Source organism: Passer domesticus, chromosome 1 (assembly GCF_036417665.1).
Source record: "Passer domesticus isolate bPasDom1 chromosome 1, bPasDom1.hap1, whole genome shotgun sequence".
In the NCBI taxonomy this organism is placed as follows: Eukaryota; Metazoa; Chordata; class Aves; order Passeriformes; family Passeridae; genus Passer; species Passer domesticus.
This window is the reverse complement of record NC_087474.1, coordinates 86,689,381-86,708,480: the sequence shown is the minus strand read 5'-3', so window position 1 is coordinate 86,708,480 and position 19,100 is coordinate 86,689,381. Positions and strand designations below refer to the sequence as shown.

The window sequence follows — 19,100 nt, the reverse complement described above, 5'->3', positions numbered from 1 at the left end:
AGCAGGTTCTGCAGGTTTTTGAAATTGCTTAAAATTCCTTTTGTCAACAGGCATAAAAGCAGCAAGGCTTTATGTCAGTTCAAGCAACACTGGATGTAAGCAAGCTGCTCCAGATCTCCCATCCAAGCTTGTGTCATACTCTTCTTCCTGACAAAAAGTACCTTGTACACTAAGTGGCATCTCTGAAAAACTGCTGTAAGCACACTGAAACATCTGAGTGCTTGGAGAGTCTTTGTAACACATTCCACCTTTCATCTGGAATAAAATACATTGCTAGCTACACACAAAGCCTTTAATGGGAATTTCAACCTTCAGATTATAAATTGTGCTGCACTGCTAGCATGACTGGTGGTAATTTCTTACAGTGATACTTCTGCAAAGACCACCTAAGTCCATTGAGCTCTCTGTAGAACCACAACTGAGAGGGAAAAAAAGAATAAAAACCCCCAAGCAAATACCTCTACAGTTTTTGTTCTCTGTGGAGCACTGAAAAATCCAGCTGCTGGAAGGATGAGCAAATTTGTGCCACTCCAGTGGCACTGTACATATCCACAAGAGGAAAAGTGGCAGAAAGGCTGCTTCAGCCCCTAGTCCAGAGCAGCAATTACAGATGGATTTAATTCCAACCACACCTTCTGCTTCTGGGAAACCTCTATCCTTCTGGCACTTGTATATGATAAAACTCAACTGCTCTAAGGAATCCCACTGAATCCCACAGAGCCTGGCCTGTTCAACAGGTTCCTGAATGCCATTCTTTGAGATATGAATTTGCCATTCTAATGAAAACCACCTGGGGCCAAGTTTTCAAAGGGATCAAAAGCCCAGCCTTTAAAACAGACTCCTCACTTTGCTGCAGAGGCTCCTCCACCACCACAGGGTTGAGGAAAAACTCAGCCTACTGCAAAACTACTGGACTTAAATATGAAATTATCTTTTCTGCAATTGCTTTTAGTCACAGAATTTTTGCCTAGGACACTGAAGAGCTGTCTTGTTAACTCCAGCATTCAGAAGCCAACTGTTCCCCCAGAATGTAGATTTCTGGAAACTGAACTGCTAAAATAGCTTGAGAAAAACTGTGTAGGCTGTCAAACAGTACCATCACTGCCATATCCTAAATTCTTTTTATCAGCTTGAGCTTTTATTAGAAACAGTACAAGCAATGAAGAAAAACGAAGATTGAGAGTGCCAGACCATAAAGCAGATGAGAACATATTTAGTTATTTCTGATTCTTTTTTTAAGACTCAGAGACACCCACAGAGAGGTTGTACTTGACACTTTGCTGGATGTAAGGCAATGCCACAAAAAAAGGAGAGAAGCTGTCATCTAGAGAGGAGGAACCACCAGCTGAAGTAAAGCTGAAACTGAAGTAAAGAAACTGAATGAAGAAAGCTAAGCCTCACCAACCAAAAGATTCCCACAAATTAAATTAATCTTTCCTTTTCTGGGCTCAGGAATTGCAAATTTATTTAAAGTGAAACTTTTATTTCAATATTAAAAAAAAAAAAAGACTTCATAGCACTGTATGCATATCTAGTGATAATTTATGGATGAATTTTAAAGAACAATTCAGAGTTTTCCTGATTTAATTTAATCTTTGTGTAAACAATGACAATGAAATGAATAATGGCATTTTGCAAAAAACAAAGGCAGAATTTATTTTTTCTTTTTCCCCTCTCACGACCTCCTTTGTTTTTCAGCTGAATTCCAGAACACAGAAATAGGGAAAAAGGATAGGGATTTGAAAGGAACAAACCCTCAGCAATGGCTGCCCACTGAAGCATTATTTTTTCAATAATAGTAACTCCTCTTCTGGGAGGAAGAGGATGTTTTTTCTTGCTTTTTCCCTTAATTTGAACAAAAAGCAACCTCAGATCCTGATCTAGCTCAGGTACAAAATATTTTTTCAATAGCAGATGTGGACCAAACACAGCCCAATGATTCATACTTCACTTTTCACAATGCTTTGTTAACAAGGCTTTGACTTAAGCCTGTCTGCAAATCCTTACACATCTTCCACATTAAGTCTTCTGGGATGAGTGAGAAAAAAGAAACAGGAAACACACTGCTAAAAGGTAATTTAATCTGGATGGTTTGTTATTCTTACTATACACAACAAGGGTGTATAGTGTCTCCTCCTCCATCTTTAAGAAAGAAATGAAGGAGATGCATGGCAACAGACAAGTCTGTGTGCTGATAATTGCTTATTGGTCCCTAGGGCACATACACAAGTCTGCTAGAAGAGACTTTACCTAAGCCTTCATTTTAAAATATCTTACATCCCACAAGAATCTTAACAGTAACTGCTAGAAAGCTCCCAAGTTATTTAAAGGATAACTTTAAGGATACCTAAAAAAAATGAGGATGGATTTTGAGTTGCTACATCTGTAGTCAGGGTCCTGTGATATAGGAAGGCATTCCACCTTTGCAAAGAACAGAATACGAAATAACTTTTGAGGCTTCTGAGCAAAGTAGCTCAAGTGATGTTGACAAAGGCATGCTGTATTCTGGCCTTGGGGCAGCAAGGCAACGGGTAATAAGCCCTGATTACTAAGTTGACTTTATTTAAATGCTTGATTTTTTAGGCAAGCATATTATTATCTTGCGTGAACTGTAGCATGGGGATTTTTTTAAAAGATGCTCTACAACTGATCAGACAAGTCAGACTTGCTCCTCACCCACCTGCCTCCTCCATGGTTAGCTATGGATCCTTTAGCAATAAAAGCAAGACCCTTTTTAAATATGCAGGAAGGGAAGCACTCTCTTACACACTCCCCTTACATGAATATGCTTTTGCTCTAAAATACAGTGACTGCATTACAACTTCTATCTGAAAAAACTTTAGGTTCTGCTTAAACAAACAGATCCCACCCCTAAGAACAAAATGCTTCATTTCAGGCAGACTGCAGGGTCTCAAATATTGATTTGATCAATGCAGCTAAACACAGCAGGGTAATCCACAAGGAGAGCATCAGTGGCTAACGACTGCCTCTCTACAGACAAACTGTATTTCAGAAAGTTGTGAGTAACACATGGGTAACAGCCAAACTCTAGGCAAATTTTCACTGGCAATCTGAGTCTTCCCAGTAATTGTCTGCCACAAGGTTTTCTCCTCGGCAAGCCTTTCAAAAAGTGTGTTAAATGCAATGGGTTTAACACAGCCTGAATATTTTGTGACAGTAATCAAACAAATTAGTGACAAGCCAAAGTCAGAATGGCATAGAGATTAAAAAGGAAAAGAAAAGGAGAAGAAGAGAGGCCTGATGATTTTCATACCTTGCATCCTCAGGAGATTCAGCAATTAAGTGGTAGGTCCTATCACTCATTATTAGATCAATACCATTTTCTTTGCCTGTATTATCAACAATCTCTCTGAAAAAAAGGAAAACACCAATATTGAGCATTACGGATTATCAACGTTTTGAAAATTATGTTCTGCTGAGAAGCTCACAATCTATTGATACTTAAAATAACAGCAGTCTTCATCAGGTTCATTTGCAAGACTCACAAAGTGATTTATCAGTATTAGTTTGCCAATACAGTAGTGTTTTCTGCCCACACAGTCCAAATATTCAAACTACTATGAATGTTACTATACCAATGTGACCATTCTGTCACCATTTTGCCAAGAACTAAAGAAAAAGCAAAGCATTATCAAACCCCAAGAGAGGCAAAGATAAGTGAGTTAAGAAATGGATATATTTCTGAACTGACTGCATAACCAAGTGATTTTTGGAATGCTAAAAGAAAGCTGTTGAAGATTGAAAACTGAAAACCAATGAAAACTGGATTAGTGATTCTGTGTGGTTGTGAGTCAGCATAAGGACAATTCCAAACATGACTTCCAGAAAAATCTGAGCACTCATCTGCTGAAAAATCACATATTTCTAATTTTTAGTTTGGACATCTAAGTATTGATATAAAAACAACTGTGAAGGCTTTAGCAATAATTAAAGTATGACATTAGATTTCCCTGTAGCTTAAGAAATAAACTTGATTTCCTTTTTGCTGTTTTGCTGTATTTGCCTGAAGCTTACTATTTCCCTAACTGGATATATTTTCTTATCAGCTCATTTATTCTCATAAATCTCTGTTCTATAAACAATATATGAAAGCTCTGCATATCAGACTCATGAGGATGACTTATCTGCTATCAATACAAAAAGCTGTAATTTTTTACTGTTTGATTCCTTCCCTCTCAGTAACAGTGTCCAATAAAATACCTCCCTGTTCTGTGTTTTAAGTGAATCAGCCTGAGATTTTTTAAATTGAACAAGGTCCCTAATAGAGAGTGGTGAAATATGTGAGTTGCACTATAAGTTAGGAAGGCACTCAGTAAATATTAACACTATCTAGAAAAGCTATTGTTTATTCCTTATGAAACACAGTTCCTTAAATACATGTACCCTTTCGTTTAGCTAATTTATAAACAAATAGTCACTGACTGAACCTACAGTTCAAGCTAGGTTCAGTAACCTTTGTCTGATAATTTTAAAGGTACGTGCAGCAAAGAACGTCTATAGGGCACAGCCAGTGAAGCAAGGAGGTAACAACCAAAAAAAGAATGATTGATTGAACATATTAGAAAAATATGCTAAATAAATGCTATGGTACATGAGACAGAGTCAAATCTAGTTTTAACCAAAAAAAAAAAAAAAAAAAAAGGATCTTCAGCTTCTATTCAGAAACTTGACTGCCAACAGCCCACTGAGTTTCAGGAGCAAGTCACGATTCTCACTGAAGCTCTTTTCTGTCCTACTTGAAGTCAGACTCAACCAGGACTGCCAAAGAAAAGATTAATCAAAGACTTATATTTAGTTTAAACTCTCTGTTAAAGTAACAAACAAATTGGATAGTTGCAGATTACAAGGCAGAGTGGAATTGAGTGTTACTAGCCATTTTTGTTTCTCGTTACCTTGGATGAAAGCTTTAAGTACACTTTATAGAGAAAAGAGACAACTAATCTTAGCACATTCTAATTTTTTAAATTAGGTAGATAATCCTAAATTGTTTAGAACGAAAAATACCATCCAGTAGAAAACTTTCTGCGTGCTTCAGGAAGCGTAAAATTCTTAGGCTTAAGGAACTCCAGTTAACAAGGCATAAGTTATTAGGTTTAGTAATCTTGTTTTTTTTAATGAATATATGCATTTTAAAGACTTTTCTAGACTACCACAATTATTTAAAGCATGAAAAAAAAATCTAAATACATACAGAAGATTCAGCTTTGACCCATGCGAACTTCAATATACTTGGGGCCTATTAATTCCACCCTCTGCATTCTGGGTTTGACTGCAGCTACAGACTTGGCAACATGCCCCAAATTGCCTTGGGAATCATTACAGACTAAGTAGGGCCTCTAGTCTGGGAGAAAACATAGATGGGCTCATTACAGCAGCATTTTTCTGAAGTATTTGGCACTGGCTTAGCTCTGGAGCACTCTCTAGACTCAAGAGAGAGCCAACTAAGGACAACACTTGCTTTCACTAACTTCACCACACACACTATCCTGCTTGCATTCACACAATTTGTAGGCAGGGCACTCAGTGTCTTCCCAGACTGAGCTCCAAGTACTACTTAGAAGGAGCCAAGGCTAAACATAAAACTATGTAAACCTACTTGGCAGTTCGGACATCCACGGCACCCTTTAACTTTTCTTCACTGTCATTTTCAAAGTACATCAACCTGGACTGTCTGAGAACAAACCATCTTTTCTTCCAGTTCCTTCTGGAAAGCGTAGATGATCCACCCCCCTTTTTGTGAAGCCAGCCCTGCTTAAGTGCTTCCTGCTTAGAACGAAACCACAGGAAGGTCTCATCTTTCAGGACACACCAGCGTCGCTTCCATGTGTTGATTAAGCCACCTGGCAAGAGAGACAAATGTGGGTTTATATGCAGTTAAAAGAAACAGCTGTATCATAAACCAGATGCTGTGAACAGCACCAAAATTGGAAGGTGCTGACCAACAACACTGCAGTTAAACTGAGTGTCTGCTGTAAGCCACAAAACCTCATTTTTGCATACCTTTATGGCCACCAATATTGTTGTCAATCTAAACATCCTTAAATTATAAATTGCAGTAAGTCTCTGTATTAGAAAAATATATGAAACATACATATAATTACATGTACATATGCATAACATATCTGTAATAATAAATTACTGAAAAGTCTTGCTGCACATGAGAATCTGATCTTTAAGACTGTTTTCAATGTATTCCAGTGATAATCTAAAAAAATTTAGCGTTAAGCTCTTTCCTCTCTCCAGGTTATTAGGAGGTAACAACATTTAACTCAAAACCACCAAACCTGACAAAGCTATGTTTAGAGCAGGAAATACACCAGTGTGAGCTCAGTCATACCAAAGTGTGGCCATACAGAAGGCAATGCACCTTTGGCACTGGAGTTACAGCACAGCCATAAAAACCTTAATCAAACCATTCCTGTTTGAAGACCAAATCCTGTCATCCCACAAAAACTGACTGCTAGCTATGTCAGAAAGTAAAAGCCATGCTGCTGCCAAATGCATTATTTTTCACACAAACATTGTGGTGTATACACTCATCACTGTTCCTATATCTACATACGGTATACTACATCGCTAAAATCATACAAGGATTCAGCTAGATTACAATTTGTTATCAAAAATCAGAAGATAAACTGAAGAATTTTAAGCAGAGAACTCCTGTGTGTATTCTTTCACAGTCTCTCACACCCCTTTGCTACATATAACCTTCTTCGTGTGTTCCAGATGCAAAGTGAAATTTGACTGAGGTCACTCACATTGGTACGCAATGTAGAATGCTGTCTATGTCACAAGGTTTTGACAGCAGGAAAAAGCTTTCCTGAAAATTTGATACAATTGGATTTGTGAGTTACTTTTTTCAATATATACTGAATATTTGCTGTTTGTGAGACAGCAAAGATGTAAGATGAAACAGAGGCAGCCCAAAACATTGATCTTTTTTTGCAGAGGGGAAAAACATTGCTAGATATAAGCCATTGCAAGTAGCTTAGCTTGAGAACAGCTCAAATTAAATAAAGTCACTTTCCCATCACCCTTTGAAAAATGAGAAAATAGCTTAACTCTACAGGAATTGGGAGTGTAATACACAATAAATATTTCTGGTTGTTTTGTCTATTTAGCAAATACTGATTCATCCAGTACCTTTCATGTACAGAAAACTGTGAAAGTAGGGCAAGCTGACACAGCTATAGACTGAATCCCTCCGGTAGGAAAGTTCATCGTCTGTATCAAACCTGGAGTCAAAATCTTCTTCACTGTCTTCAAACTACACAAGAAATGAAAGAGAGGTTATAATCTCTCAGGAAAGAGTTTAGATCAAGTTGGTTTAGAAAACTCTAGCTAAAACATTTTATTATGTATTGGAAGGTTCCTCATTGGTTTTTACCCAGCTAACAAAGGACAGACTACACTGTAGTAAGTTTCGGCTTGAACTGTTTGATTACACAACAAGTCTGTGTAAAAGCTTTGTAGATGCTCAGGAAAGTTATCCCTTTCTAAGAGTATGGTCAGGGTAAGCTATCCTGTCCTACTTGCCCCTATCACTGAAGTGCTGGGGAGGAACAGCTTAAAAATGTATTAAAAAGGAAACTTTGCACAAGCTGTGGTACTAGCTTTCCCTCACTCCAGAAAGTCAGAATTTCTGTTCTGTATCTGACACACATCCAGAGTCATGCAGCAGGAAGGCACCTTCAACAGAGATACTGAAAGTGTCTCTTTCTCAGGCAAGCTGTCAACTTATCCCAGCACCCACAATGGCTCTTGGACTGCTTATCACTGCCTCAAATGTAGCAGATATTATATCATTGAAGTTTTCCTTCTAAACAAGTCAGTGTTCCTGGAATACCTTTTCACTTTCCCAATCAGGTGGTCTCACAGAAACACTGGCTGAGTGGTAGAGGAAATCATATTCTTTCAAAAATATTTGTAGAAGGAAACCCCACAGTACACTCAGTATACAGCACTGAAAAATTTCTCTGCAGAATGTGTGTCTGCCTCAGTAATTTAAACATTTCTCATTGTGTGAACTTTACTCTCCAAATAATCTCAAAATATACCTGGCACATCAGGGACTTCTCCAAGCATCTTATTCTTCAATACTCTTGCAACTTGCACACATAACTAAATTTAGTTTTTCTGAAATTAATTCCCCAACATGCTACCTGGTACCCCAGCTCCAAACACATGCACAGAGAAGAACTTCACTGTGCACTGAGCTCTTACCAAGTAACACACAGTGCTGCATTAAAGCAGTTAAAACCATATCTGTGCAAAAGCCCAGGACTGCAAACAGCATCTGAGCAGCCTCTGACTCTAATGCATTCACCCCAGTGGCATCTAGATGGCAACAGACTACTATTTCCATAGGTGCTCGGAGCAAATTAAGCTACACAATGTTTTCTAGGAACAGCTACAGTGAATCTACAGCTGCAGAGCAGGGGAAAAAAAAAATCAGAAAGCACCTATCAATTATTAGGTAATATAAACACTGCTACTTACAGAAGACTGAGCTCCCTCAGAGCTGAACCGGTATGCTCCAGAGCTATTGTACGTCCCCACGGAACACCGGTAGTCGGGTGACCACTGGCTACTGTGTGAGTTAGAGAAGGTCACACTGCTGCCAGAAGTGATAGCACCATCTTCGTAATCGTCCTGGTCGTAATCATAGTCTCCATCAGGAGAAATAAGTTCCACAGAATTAGGGGGTCTGCAGGATACATTTTCTGGCATGCAGTACGTGGATTCGCCGCTGGAAGAGTTGTGGAGACTCACTGTGTCGTGGGCAGGAGGTATGACCATGGTGTCACTGGCAGCAGGAATTGTTGGCACCACGGTATCATTCATGTAAGGATCCTCTTCTGAGGAATCATCGCTTGTTCTGATGCCACTGGTCCTTTGATCAGAATGGCCATGCTCACTCGGGTTGGGCGAATCCTTAAATGCATCATCATCGGCTTCAAAGCCCTCATCTACCTCCTCCTCAGGATATGGCTGGCTGAAGTTAAAATTGGGCTTTTCACTGCAGGCATTTCCAGTCTGTTCAGCCAGCTCAGCAGGATACCCACTGCCCACAGAGAGAGACCTCTCAATGTTTCGGACACATTCGTCAATCTCATCAAAGTTCAGAGATTCCAGGAACTCCTGGGCTGCCCGACACGCTTCGTCCTCAAGCCGCCGGAGCTCCTCATCTCGGCGCTGCTGCAGCCTCTGTAATGAAGCCTCTGTCAAGGACAGCTCCTGCTGCTTCTTCACGCGTTGCAGGTCTTCGATTTCTTTTTCCAGACGCAGGATTTCTTCCACCTGCCTGCTTTCTTTCTGCTTCTCCACCTCCTGCTTCAGTTCTGCCTCCTTCTGAGCTTTCTGAATGGCAGCCAGTTCCTGCTTCTTTCTTTCTTCTTCAGCCTGCATAAGGTAAGTAAAATGAAAAAAAAAATAAAATCAAGCTAGACCCCTAAATGCAAGCTTGTTTTTTAAAATTTATTTCTAAAGCTCTACACTCCACCATGCTCATTCATTTAAAAGGAGCCCTATCTTCCTATCAGCAAGAAATGAAAAGGAAAGAAAAAGAAACAAACTAAAACATGAATACATTAACTCAGAGATAGCTGAGGAAAAGAAGTTCTAGTATATGCAGAAAATTCAATCTTTGCTGGAAATTAAATGAAGCATCAGGTGAAAGAAATTTCCATGCAAACTATATTGAGTTTCCTTTGGCTTTATCTGCCAGCTCCTGTAATTAGTTTAGTTTTAATGCTACAGGTACCTTTTATTTTTTTAATTGCTGGGTTGAGATACTCAAATAAACAGGGTGGCTGAAAGCATTAAGAATGTAATTTACCTGCTGGGCAAGACGCTCTGCTTCTTGCCTTTGTCTTTCCCTAAAAGTGAGTGAAGAAAAAAAGTCAGTCAATCAAGCTCAACATAAGCTCATGGCATTCCTTTGCTATGGCAATAGCTCAGCTTACAGAGATCATCTGCCACCTGGAAAAGACAGCCAAAAATAAGATCACAACGAATATGTTTGTGACTATGAAACCACCATGACAGCTATATAGGTCTTTTAGCAAAAGCAGCAAAGATTTCCAACATCATTTGTTCAAGAATAGCCTGAAATAAAGGCTTTCAGACCAACATCTAATAGAGCACAGGCAGGAGAGTGATGTAAACCAGAGACTGCACCTTTCTTCCTCCTCTCTTCTTCTTTCCTCCTCTTGTCTCCGCTTCTCCTCCAGTCGCTCCCTGTAAAGACGCCGAGCAAGCTGGCCTCGCCGCTGCTTCTGAAGGACTGTGGCTGCTTTCTTCAGGCACAGGAACTTCTTCCTACCACTGAATGCTCTGTAGTTCTTCTGTATCACAACCACATAGTAGAGAACCTTTCTGTACCGCTTTCTGGGGGGGAGAAAAAAAAAGAAACAAATTTGTAATGAAACAGTTGCGAGTGATTTTGCCATGGTGACCTGCAATAGTGAGCCCATGATAGTTCTAGCTCTGTCATAGCTCCCCCACTGTTCACATTCTTCTCCCTTTGAGAAGCAAGATTCTCTCATCTCTTGACAGTGCTGTGTGTGTCTTCATTAAGGAAATGCACGTCTTACATGTTCTTATGCCCCTGCCAAGGAGCTGCTAAAAAGACAGTTCTGTGTGTGTGCACACATGCAGAGAAAGAATATATACATCTCTGAAAAGAAAGACCATGCATAGCAGGATAGCTGGCATTAAAAAAGGAATATTGTTTTTAAGTAACATACTGGTCAGAATATAAGAACAGGACTATTAGCACATGAAAAGAAATGACCTCATTATGCAAACAAGCTTCCTTAAACTGTCCTCAACTGACTTATAGGAAAAACAGAGAAATAAATAGATGGGATGAACAACTCCACCTAACACATAATGCATGAAGCCAGGTAATCAAGTCAAACATTAATCAGTAACATAATGTCTTGGCTCTCCAAGAATTAAATAGATTTGTTTTATTTTCCTTCTGTTTTCTTACCATGAAGAAGCAAAGATAAATCAGGATCACAGCTGGTGACTTTGGGCAGCCCTACTAGGTGCCATCCAACTAGAGTTCCCACCACGGCTCTAATGCCATGATACAATCAGATGGATACTGACTGAACTCCAAATTTCTGTATTGTCCCATTCACTATATTAAAACAATTCAAACATTGCATTATTCATGGATATTTTCAGCTGCTATTTTCAAAAGCCACTTACAGGATTTGAATGCCTGGCCCCTACGAAAAGTTGAGAATGGCATCAGAAGGATTTAACTTCTTGACAATTCATCCATTTATTTAAAATCCTTGCTATTAATATTCTCATGTCACCACTTACCGGGCTGCATAACCTAAGATGTGCGCTCGGATGATCATTGCTGCCTTGGTGACTTCTGCTTCTCGCTGCTTCTCCAACTTGTGTTCTAAGGACTCCCGGAGAAACACCTACATAAGAAAACTTCTGACTTAAATTTTGGTGAGCACCATATTTAAGGGGGAGCCAAAACAATCTAAGCAGCAAGCCTCAGCTTTGAATTCAGAGAAAAATGTACTATTTCCTCAGCAGAACAAAGAAAAACAAAATGTAGTCCTCTTAAAAGAAAACACCTCCAGATGGTCCTCTAACTTTGGATTTCAATGGGAAGGGTCAGATTACTCTATTGTAACTTTTAATTAGGAGCAGGGTTTTCCCAAATGTAACATAATTACTGGATTCTTTAGCAGCCTTTCCCACCAGAGTAACACAGGTCAAAGAAGCTGCAGGGCTTAGCATGAACTTTCTAATCAGAGGGGCAGAAATACCACCCTGATAATTTACTTTTTTCACAGGCATATCAGGCTCCACAACCCCTTACAAGGCTTTCCGTTTCGAAAGACATTGCCACAGGACTGCAGAAGCAGGCAGAAATAAGAGTGCCTTCATGCTTAAGTGGACTTGACTGTGTTTTCCTGACATTACATGGAGAGAGCAGCTGACAGACACCCCACCAGAGCTGGCCACCCTCCCACAGACAGAATGCTTCCCAGGCTCTCTTCCAAGCACTAACCTGGACCATTCACCTGCACTTCCTAGTGCCTCTCAGAGGCAGCTGTAGCACATGGCATTGACATAAACTGAGCTAACACAGCCAGTTTTGCCTTAAATGAGTAAAACTGCTTCTCCAGTCAAGCAGGAGCACGGGGGAGGCAGCTTCCCTCTTCCACCTGCCTTGACATCTGCTCTTTGCCACACACTCACATAGTGGTGAGCTATCTGCTGTCAGCGCTTTTTCCAGCTCTTCTCAACTCTTCTTTTTTAAAGGCCAAGTATGCTGGTGTCAGCTACGGGTGACAACAGCCTGGCATGCTGCTGCCTCACACATGGGCAGCTGGAAATAGCCAGTTCAGTGACACTTTGATAATGTGGGATGAGAGCCAGGCTGCACACCACAGCGTGGGGATGAGGAAAGCTCATGGACAGGGTGGGCTCTGCTAAGGGAGGAGGGCTGCAAAGACATCTAAAAGCAGGAATGCATCTTTGAAGTGCTGGGTGTTTTCTCTTGATGTGAAAAAAAACCCCAAAACCCAACAAAATAATCTCACATTTCCAACTTCTCCCCCCCCAAAAAAAACCGAAAAACAACAACCCAGAAACCAAACCCAGTGGGGTGGATTGGGTTTGGTTTTGACTTTTGGGGGTGTTCACATGCAAAAGAAGCTGGTTTTTCCTCTGTGTTTACATGGGAAAAAACCCATCATCAAAGCCAAAGCAGCACTCTCAAGGACAGGAACAGTTGTGAGTTTTGAACAAAGCTAGAAAGGGACTTTCTAGTACAAGTTACCCGAGAAACAGGAACAGAAAAAGTCTCACAGAAAGTCTCAAAGTCCCAATGTCAGAGCTGCACTGGGCAGCTCTTTCTAGATTAAGTTTTCTGTCATGGAAAAAGCATTTTGTTTCACTCAGTGGGCAATCTTTCTTTGTTTTACACACAGGCTTTCAAAAACACAACAAAATTCTTCAGAAAAGCATTCAGCTACTTCTGGAACAATAAATGGATGATAAGCAGATGTTAAGCTCAGACTAATGCCTTTTCCTGACCAGGTGCATTGCAGCTTGGGATATAAAAGACAAGGAACAAAATCACACTGAAGCCAAATTATTGCAATGTCATTATTATCCCTCTAAAATAATATAGGGGCAGGACAGTGCCTCATCCCATGTTCAGCCTGAAAGCAGCGTTCTCTTGTGCTCTTCTCCTGCTTATGCAGTCTCACAAGTGCACAGGCAGCTCCTGGGGGAGGATGAGCCCAGACCTCAGTAAGGGAAGTTACAACAGAGCTCTGGCTCCTGCTGAGGTCCTGATGAGCAGTTGATTAAAAACTATTTCTGATAAACATGTGTCCCTAAGATGCCAGAGCACTCTCCAGGGTTCATGCATGAATACTGTTAATATGCTACATCTGATATAGAATGGGATGCACATCCCAGCTCTGCAGTGCCATTTGTGAGCCACTGGCTACAAAAATGGGACGGAAGATGACATCAATTGTCATCAGAATATTTCACATAAGAAATGCAAGATGTAAGATGATTGAAACAACTTTCCCAATGCAAGTCTAAGAGTCCTTAAGCATAGAGGAAAAGAAGAAACCCTTCCAAACCACCCAGTTGTGGGGAGAAGAGGAAGAGCATTTCCTTCAGAAATCAGATTTTACAAAATATATTTGCTACCTTACAGCACTAAAAAGCATTTTAAAAAAGCTTTTAATATTTAGAAGATCTCAAATCCTGAAATGGGGAATCTTCTCCCGAGTCTGTAATGCTTTCATATCATTTGCTGAAATCTAAGAGCACAAATCACAAGCTGCTGTCTACAACTGAACTTGCAAAATAAACATGTAAAAACACCTGGATTGTTTTATTTCTCAAATCAAAATTTTATTTTTTAATTTATTCTAAAATGATTTGATTTTTTTCTTTAAAGAAAAAAAAATGTGGGTGAAGGTCAGGTTCTCTGGAAGAACACATATCAAGGTCTAATGTACCTCTGGAAAAGACTCTCAGACTAGGATGGCAAACACACTTGGAGCTCAATTCTGCCATGTGAGCACTGGCTAAAATCCTTCCCCCTGATTTCTGCCACTGAAGAGGTGTTGGTTAGGTCAGTTTACTAGTATGAGTGGAGCTTTCTGCAAAACAAAAGAGTTTCCCTACATGTTCCCTACTTTTAAAAAATTAAAAAATCCAAATACTGCATTTTAAGTTCTGATCCTCACCAGTGCTACCACCTGTAAGCAGTGACAGAAATTTCAGGTGGACTCTTTCTCTGTGACTGTAATCACCAGTCAGTCTCTAAGTGCCTGAGACAGCAAATTCCTCTGCACAACCATTAATTGCTGCTTTAAGAGTTTCAAGAGCACCAACAGGCATGCACAGCTTCTTTAAAGGCCAGAAATAATTACCATTAGAACTACATCTCTGCAGCTGTGCAGTCTAAATCCTGTCCCCTAAGTTTGTATATGCACCAGCACCACAATATGCACAGGTTATTTTACCTTATTTTTTCCAAGCTGCCATTCAGTGCTTGTGTTGTCATACAGACGAAGCAAGACGGCACATTTCTCATTTAGATCTTCAGGGAGGGTTAAGTTTCTCATGAGGACTTTATACCTGGCAACCAAAAAGTATTCATTGCTTCATCTAAGAGATTAAGTTCTATTTTTGTCATATGATTCTTTTTACTTTTATTCCTCAACATGGGAATATTGACTTACACTTGAAGTCCACAAGTCAGTGTGTTTACCTTTTATAAAAGTCTTGAAAAGGCCTCCGGACTGGGAAACCAGCCCTCCGAATCCTGACCGTCTCCAACATCCCAGAATAGCGCAGCTGGTTAAGCACCACTGTCTGATCAAACTGGTCTGGCATCTGAAATAAGCAGGTTCAAAACAACAATTTTAATAGCAATGGTTAGAGATGTCAGGGGAAATAAAGAAGGGCAAATTGTATGAATCTGAAATGCACAAAGCCTAATAACTGGCTACACAATGTCTTAAAGGATATTAGCAGTCCTGAGCATATAAAAATATCTACAGAATGGAAATCATGGGTAATTACAGAATATAATTTCCATAGACAGGACATTTACAGCCATTTAATCTCATCAGCTGTCTCTTTCCATTTCATGTGTATTTGTAGGCTATTGCCGTGCAGGTGGAAACAACAGAAAGAAGTACAGGCAGTTAACAGGTCAACAGCTATAAGCTTGATTATTTTGCTTCTTTAGCAATTGAATTTAAAGTCCCTGTCGAGGATTCCAAATATTGAAGATACTCAAATACAAGCCATATGGATGTAATAAAAAAATGAAACTAGAAGGACAGAAAATATTCAATTTTTAGTGTATTGACAATTATCTGCTATGGATTCGGAGCAAAGTTTGCCAGTGGTACCTCAAATCTTAAATAAGCTGTATTTAAAAGAGTTTCTATTTATTGCTATTCTGAACAGTAGAAATATTCTCTTGTGTAAACAGATCCCCCCTGCTCATCTCAAGTAAGTTCCCCTTAGTTTGCCTGCAGCTCTTTCAGCATTGTTTTCCATTCAGAAAACAGACAACTCCCCAGCCACTCAGTTATGCAATCCTGTGACTACTGATCAGTATGGTTCTGCTATTGGGAGCCTCAGGAATACCCTCAGCCCATCTGAGAACCCCCCAAGTCACCTGTATTTTCACCATGGTTTGAGGTAACCCAGACAGAGCCATGCAAAGCTGCTCAAGACAGCACTAATTGCTGCCTGGCAAAACATGGGCAACCCCCATACGGAAATGCCACCACATGTAAACACACCATTTAATTCATCAGCATGAGTTATCATCATCCACTTTAACCCATCAGCTGACCCTCCTCCGCAGCCATTTGCAGAGCTGGAACACAGTGTTCAGTGTTTTGCACGTTCAGGAGGTGGGATTTCACAGATACAGCCAATGGTTCACATAAAGATCTGAAGTTCTTCAGCCGACAAAAGTGACAGCAAGATCAAACCCTGGGAAACTGTCAGTCAGAGGACTGTCTTGGCATTTATTAACTGGCTTTAATCATGCCTCTTGTTCAAATCAGCAAATGAATTACTCCCCCAAATTTTAACTTAACAAATAAATTCAACTTAACAAATAAATTACACCCCCAAATTTTAACTTGTACCTTCAGGAAAGCACAGACTCAAAAGCTCATTTTCACTATCCAGTATAACCTTTTCCATCAGTGCCTTTATTCATGAAACAAAACACTGTGTGCTAGTGGTGACACCAGACGAAGAAAACTTTTCTGTGAAAGATGGGAACAAACCCATCTCCCTCAACAACATGTTTCATTGGATTTTTCCATGGTGAGTAAAATCTCCGTATTTCAGTGAACATGCAGCATGAATGCTTTTAGTGAAGGCATCGATATTGCCATGGCTGGTATTGCAAACAGGGTTTCCTGGATGTGCCCCCTGTATGGCATCCAAGTGTCAGGGAACCAGTCTGGCAAAGCTGCCCTTTGCATGTCCATGCCTCCTCTTTGGGTGCAGGTGGCTGATGCTGCCTGATAGGAAAGGCAGGGAATGGACACAGATGTACACAGAGAAATCACATGGAAAAGCTTTCACTTTTCACCTTGTGTAACTCAAGGCTGATGCTTGCCACAGCTCTTTTTTTTCTTTTTTTCTTTAACACTAAAACTACCTTTAGTCCTTTTACCCCACCCAAACTTGCTTTCTCAAAAGGTGAAGTTTTTCTCAAGACTTGCAAACATAATAGTATTTTCTGTGTGCCGTGGTGAGGAGGAAGATGCATGGATGGGAGTGGGGATGCAGCACAGCCAGGCAAAATGCTGGTGACGTGACAGATGTCTCTCTCACTAGGCAGCCTCTCACTCTGCAAGGGAGCAGCTCCTGCTTTGAGAGACAGATGGCTGATGTATCACCTAACCCTTTTATTGCCACCTCCAGGCACCTAACAAGCCAAAAGTCAGCACCACACCTGGCTTGAAAGCTCATGTTACTGTTTAAAAAAACTTGAGTCACAGAGGAAGAAGAAACATTTTGGTAACATTTTCCCTACAACTACAGAAGTTTGAAACAGCCCTGCTCTGTCACCAGAAGGTGGAAATGTCACACCGACACCTAACTTCAAACACCTGCAATTTTTAAAAAAAGCATTAAATATTGCAAGAGATGTCAGCATGCTATCAACACAGGACAATATAGAGACCATTGCAACTTTAATCAACCACTTTAAATGTCTACTCCATCACTTTACATTACTTGCTATTTTTAATTACTCACAGACACATGAGACATTAAATTGAAGGGCCAAATCCTCCTGGCATATCATTGGAATTACATCTGCAACAAGTATGGCTGCTTTGAGAAAACAGAGGGTTGGTGATAAGAGATTTATCTCTTATGCTTTTCAAGGTGAAACTTGAAAAGATTCCTCCCCTCCACCCATAGCAGGGATAACCTTAAGCATAACTTCTAGCAGGACTCCTCACAATTAAAGAAATCAATTGTCTGTGCCATTATTGAACTAGAGTGCAAGAAATGCACATATCCCTCTACTGAACTGCAGACACTTCTCAGACAGAGTGACAACCATTTCCACTTGAACGCTGCTTGGTGCAGCAAGAATTAAACTTGCAATAGTGTCAAATCTCCATGCAAAGGGCTACCTGTGCAGCTGATCATCACCCTTCCCCTCTTTACTCTGCTCCTTCAGACCTCCTGTGGGAAGCAAGCTAACTTTCCCATTGACACCCAAGTAATACAGGACAGGACCTAGCTCTGGGGTCTGCTGAATTTCTACCAGTACTGCTGTTAAAGCTTGGCTTGGCTCACAAACGAACACTTGGGAAGCAATTGTATTCTCTAGGAAAACTTCATATAGACAGCAGAGCCATGACTGATTTTAAAACAGTACATCTTCCACAGTAAAAATTTGAATTCCTAAAACTAAGAGTTCTGCAAAGTAAGATCAAATTTACAAAAGAGAAGGCAACAGAAAAGAAAGTCAACATATAGCTTTCAGAACTGTCTCTGAGATGCAAGCTTTCAAAATTGTCTCTGAGATGCAATCAACTAAATTTTCAATAGATATTTCACTTTTATCATGGAATGGCGGTGCTGAACCACTCCAGCACACAATATCACTGAACAACAGCTAGAATCACATCAGTCAAGTCATATTAAGGCACTGAGCAATATCAATGTGAAATTAATAACTACAAGCCAGGTCTGTTCTGCATGATAAAGGTGCTTTTTTATTGTGTTGCAGACACAACTTGTAATTCATTATTTCCTGGATCTAAAAGTCTCCACTGAATTTGCAGCAGACAGCACCAAAGCCAAGACTTGAGCATGACCTGGAGTCTCAACTGGCGAGACTTTGGCTGCTAAATGCTTGCTCTGATCTATAGTGACTCTCCCAGAGGGCAAAGCTTCTGCCTGAAATCACAATTAGAAGCAGCCATTAGGACAGACATTTAACACCTATGTGTAATTTTAATAATAAAATAGTTCTTCAGATTACAGCTTGACTGAGCTTTAAGAAAAAAAATTTTTTTCGGACAGTATCTTTAGTGAAGATCCCAAGGTCTGAATAACACAGAGAACACAACATTTTTATGTCCTGTGCATCATTTGCACAGAAATCAATCATCTGCTGAAACACAGACCATACCTGACTTCACTCTGTGTAAATCCTTCTTCCTCCCTGAACTCCTGGCTGCCTCACCAGAGTAGAGGCACAATAATGACAAGTTACAGCACCCTCACAGACTTTAAGCAGGAGGGAGGGAGTTCACAGGGAGACTGGCAAGAGGGATAGGGGTGAGAGGAGAAAAGAAAAAAATCCCACTCCGTTGCTTCTGTATTTCTCTGTAAGAACTTGAGCAGAACTAGGTCAGCTTTGCTACTGTGTCTTAAAATTGTTGATTTTCCCGGCTTAGAAAAGTCTTTAGTGGAAGATACATGCAGAGAAAGAAAAAATGAAACAGGTAAGATGTAAAAAAGTAATTTTTTAAAAATTTAAACACCAGTAACTTCTTTTCAAT

At 40.1% G+C, this 19,100-nt stretch overlaps 1 protein-coding gene across 1 annotated transcript in view; it reads right to left on the bottom strand.

Moving 5' to 3' along the window:
- Window positions 1-19,100, bottom strand: part of MYO10 (myosin X) — a 172,636-nt gene that overhangs the window by 14,974 nt on the left and 138,562 nt on the right. The window contains exons 20-28 of the mRNA XM_064427969.1: window positions 14,807-14,931; window positions 14,559-14,673; window positions 11,362-11,468; window positions 10,201-10,410; window positions 9,860-9,899; window positions 8,521-9,423; window positions 7,165-7,288; window positions 5,618-5,861; window positions 3,275-3,370 (exon numbers count right to left, since the gene is read on the bottom strand). Of these exons, the coding sequence (XP_064284039.1) occupies window positions 3,275-3,370; window positions 5,618-5,861; window positions 7,165-7,288; window positions 8,521-9,423; window positions 9,860-9,899; window positions 10,201-10,410; window positions 11,362-11,468; window positions 14,559-14,673; window positions 14,807-14,931 (1,964 nt within the window). The remainder of the gene's footprint in view (window positions 1-3,274; window positions 3,371-5,617; window positions 5,862-7,164; window positions 7,289-8,520; window positions 9,424-9,859; window positions 9,900-10,200; window positions 10,411-11,361; window positions 11,469-14,558; window positions 14,674-14,806; window positions 14,932-19,100) is intronic.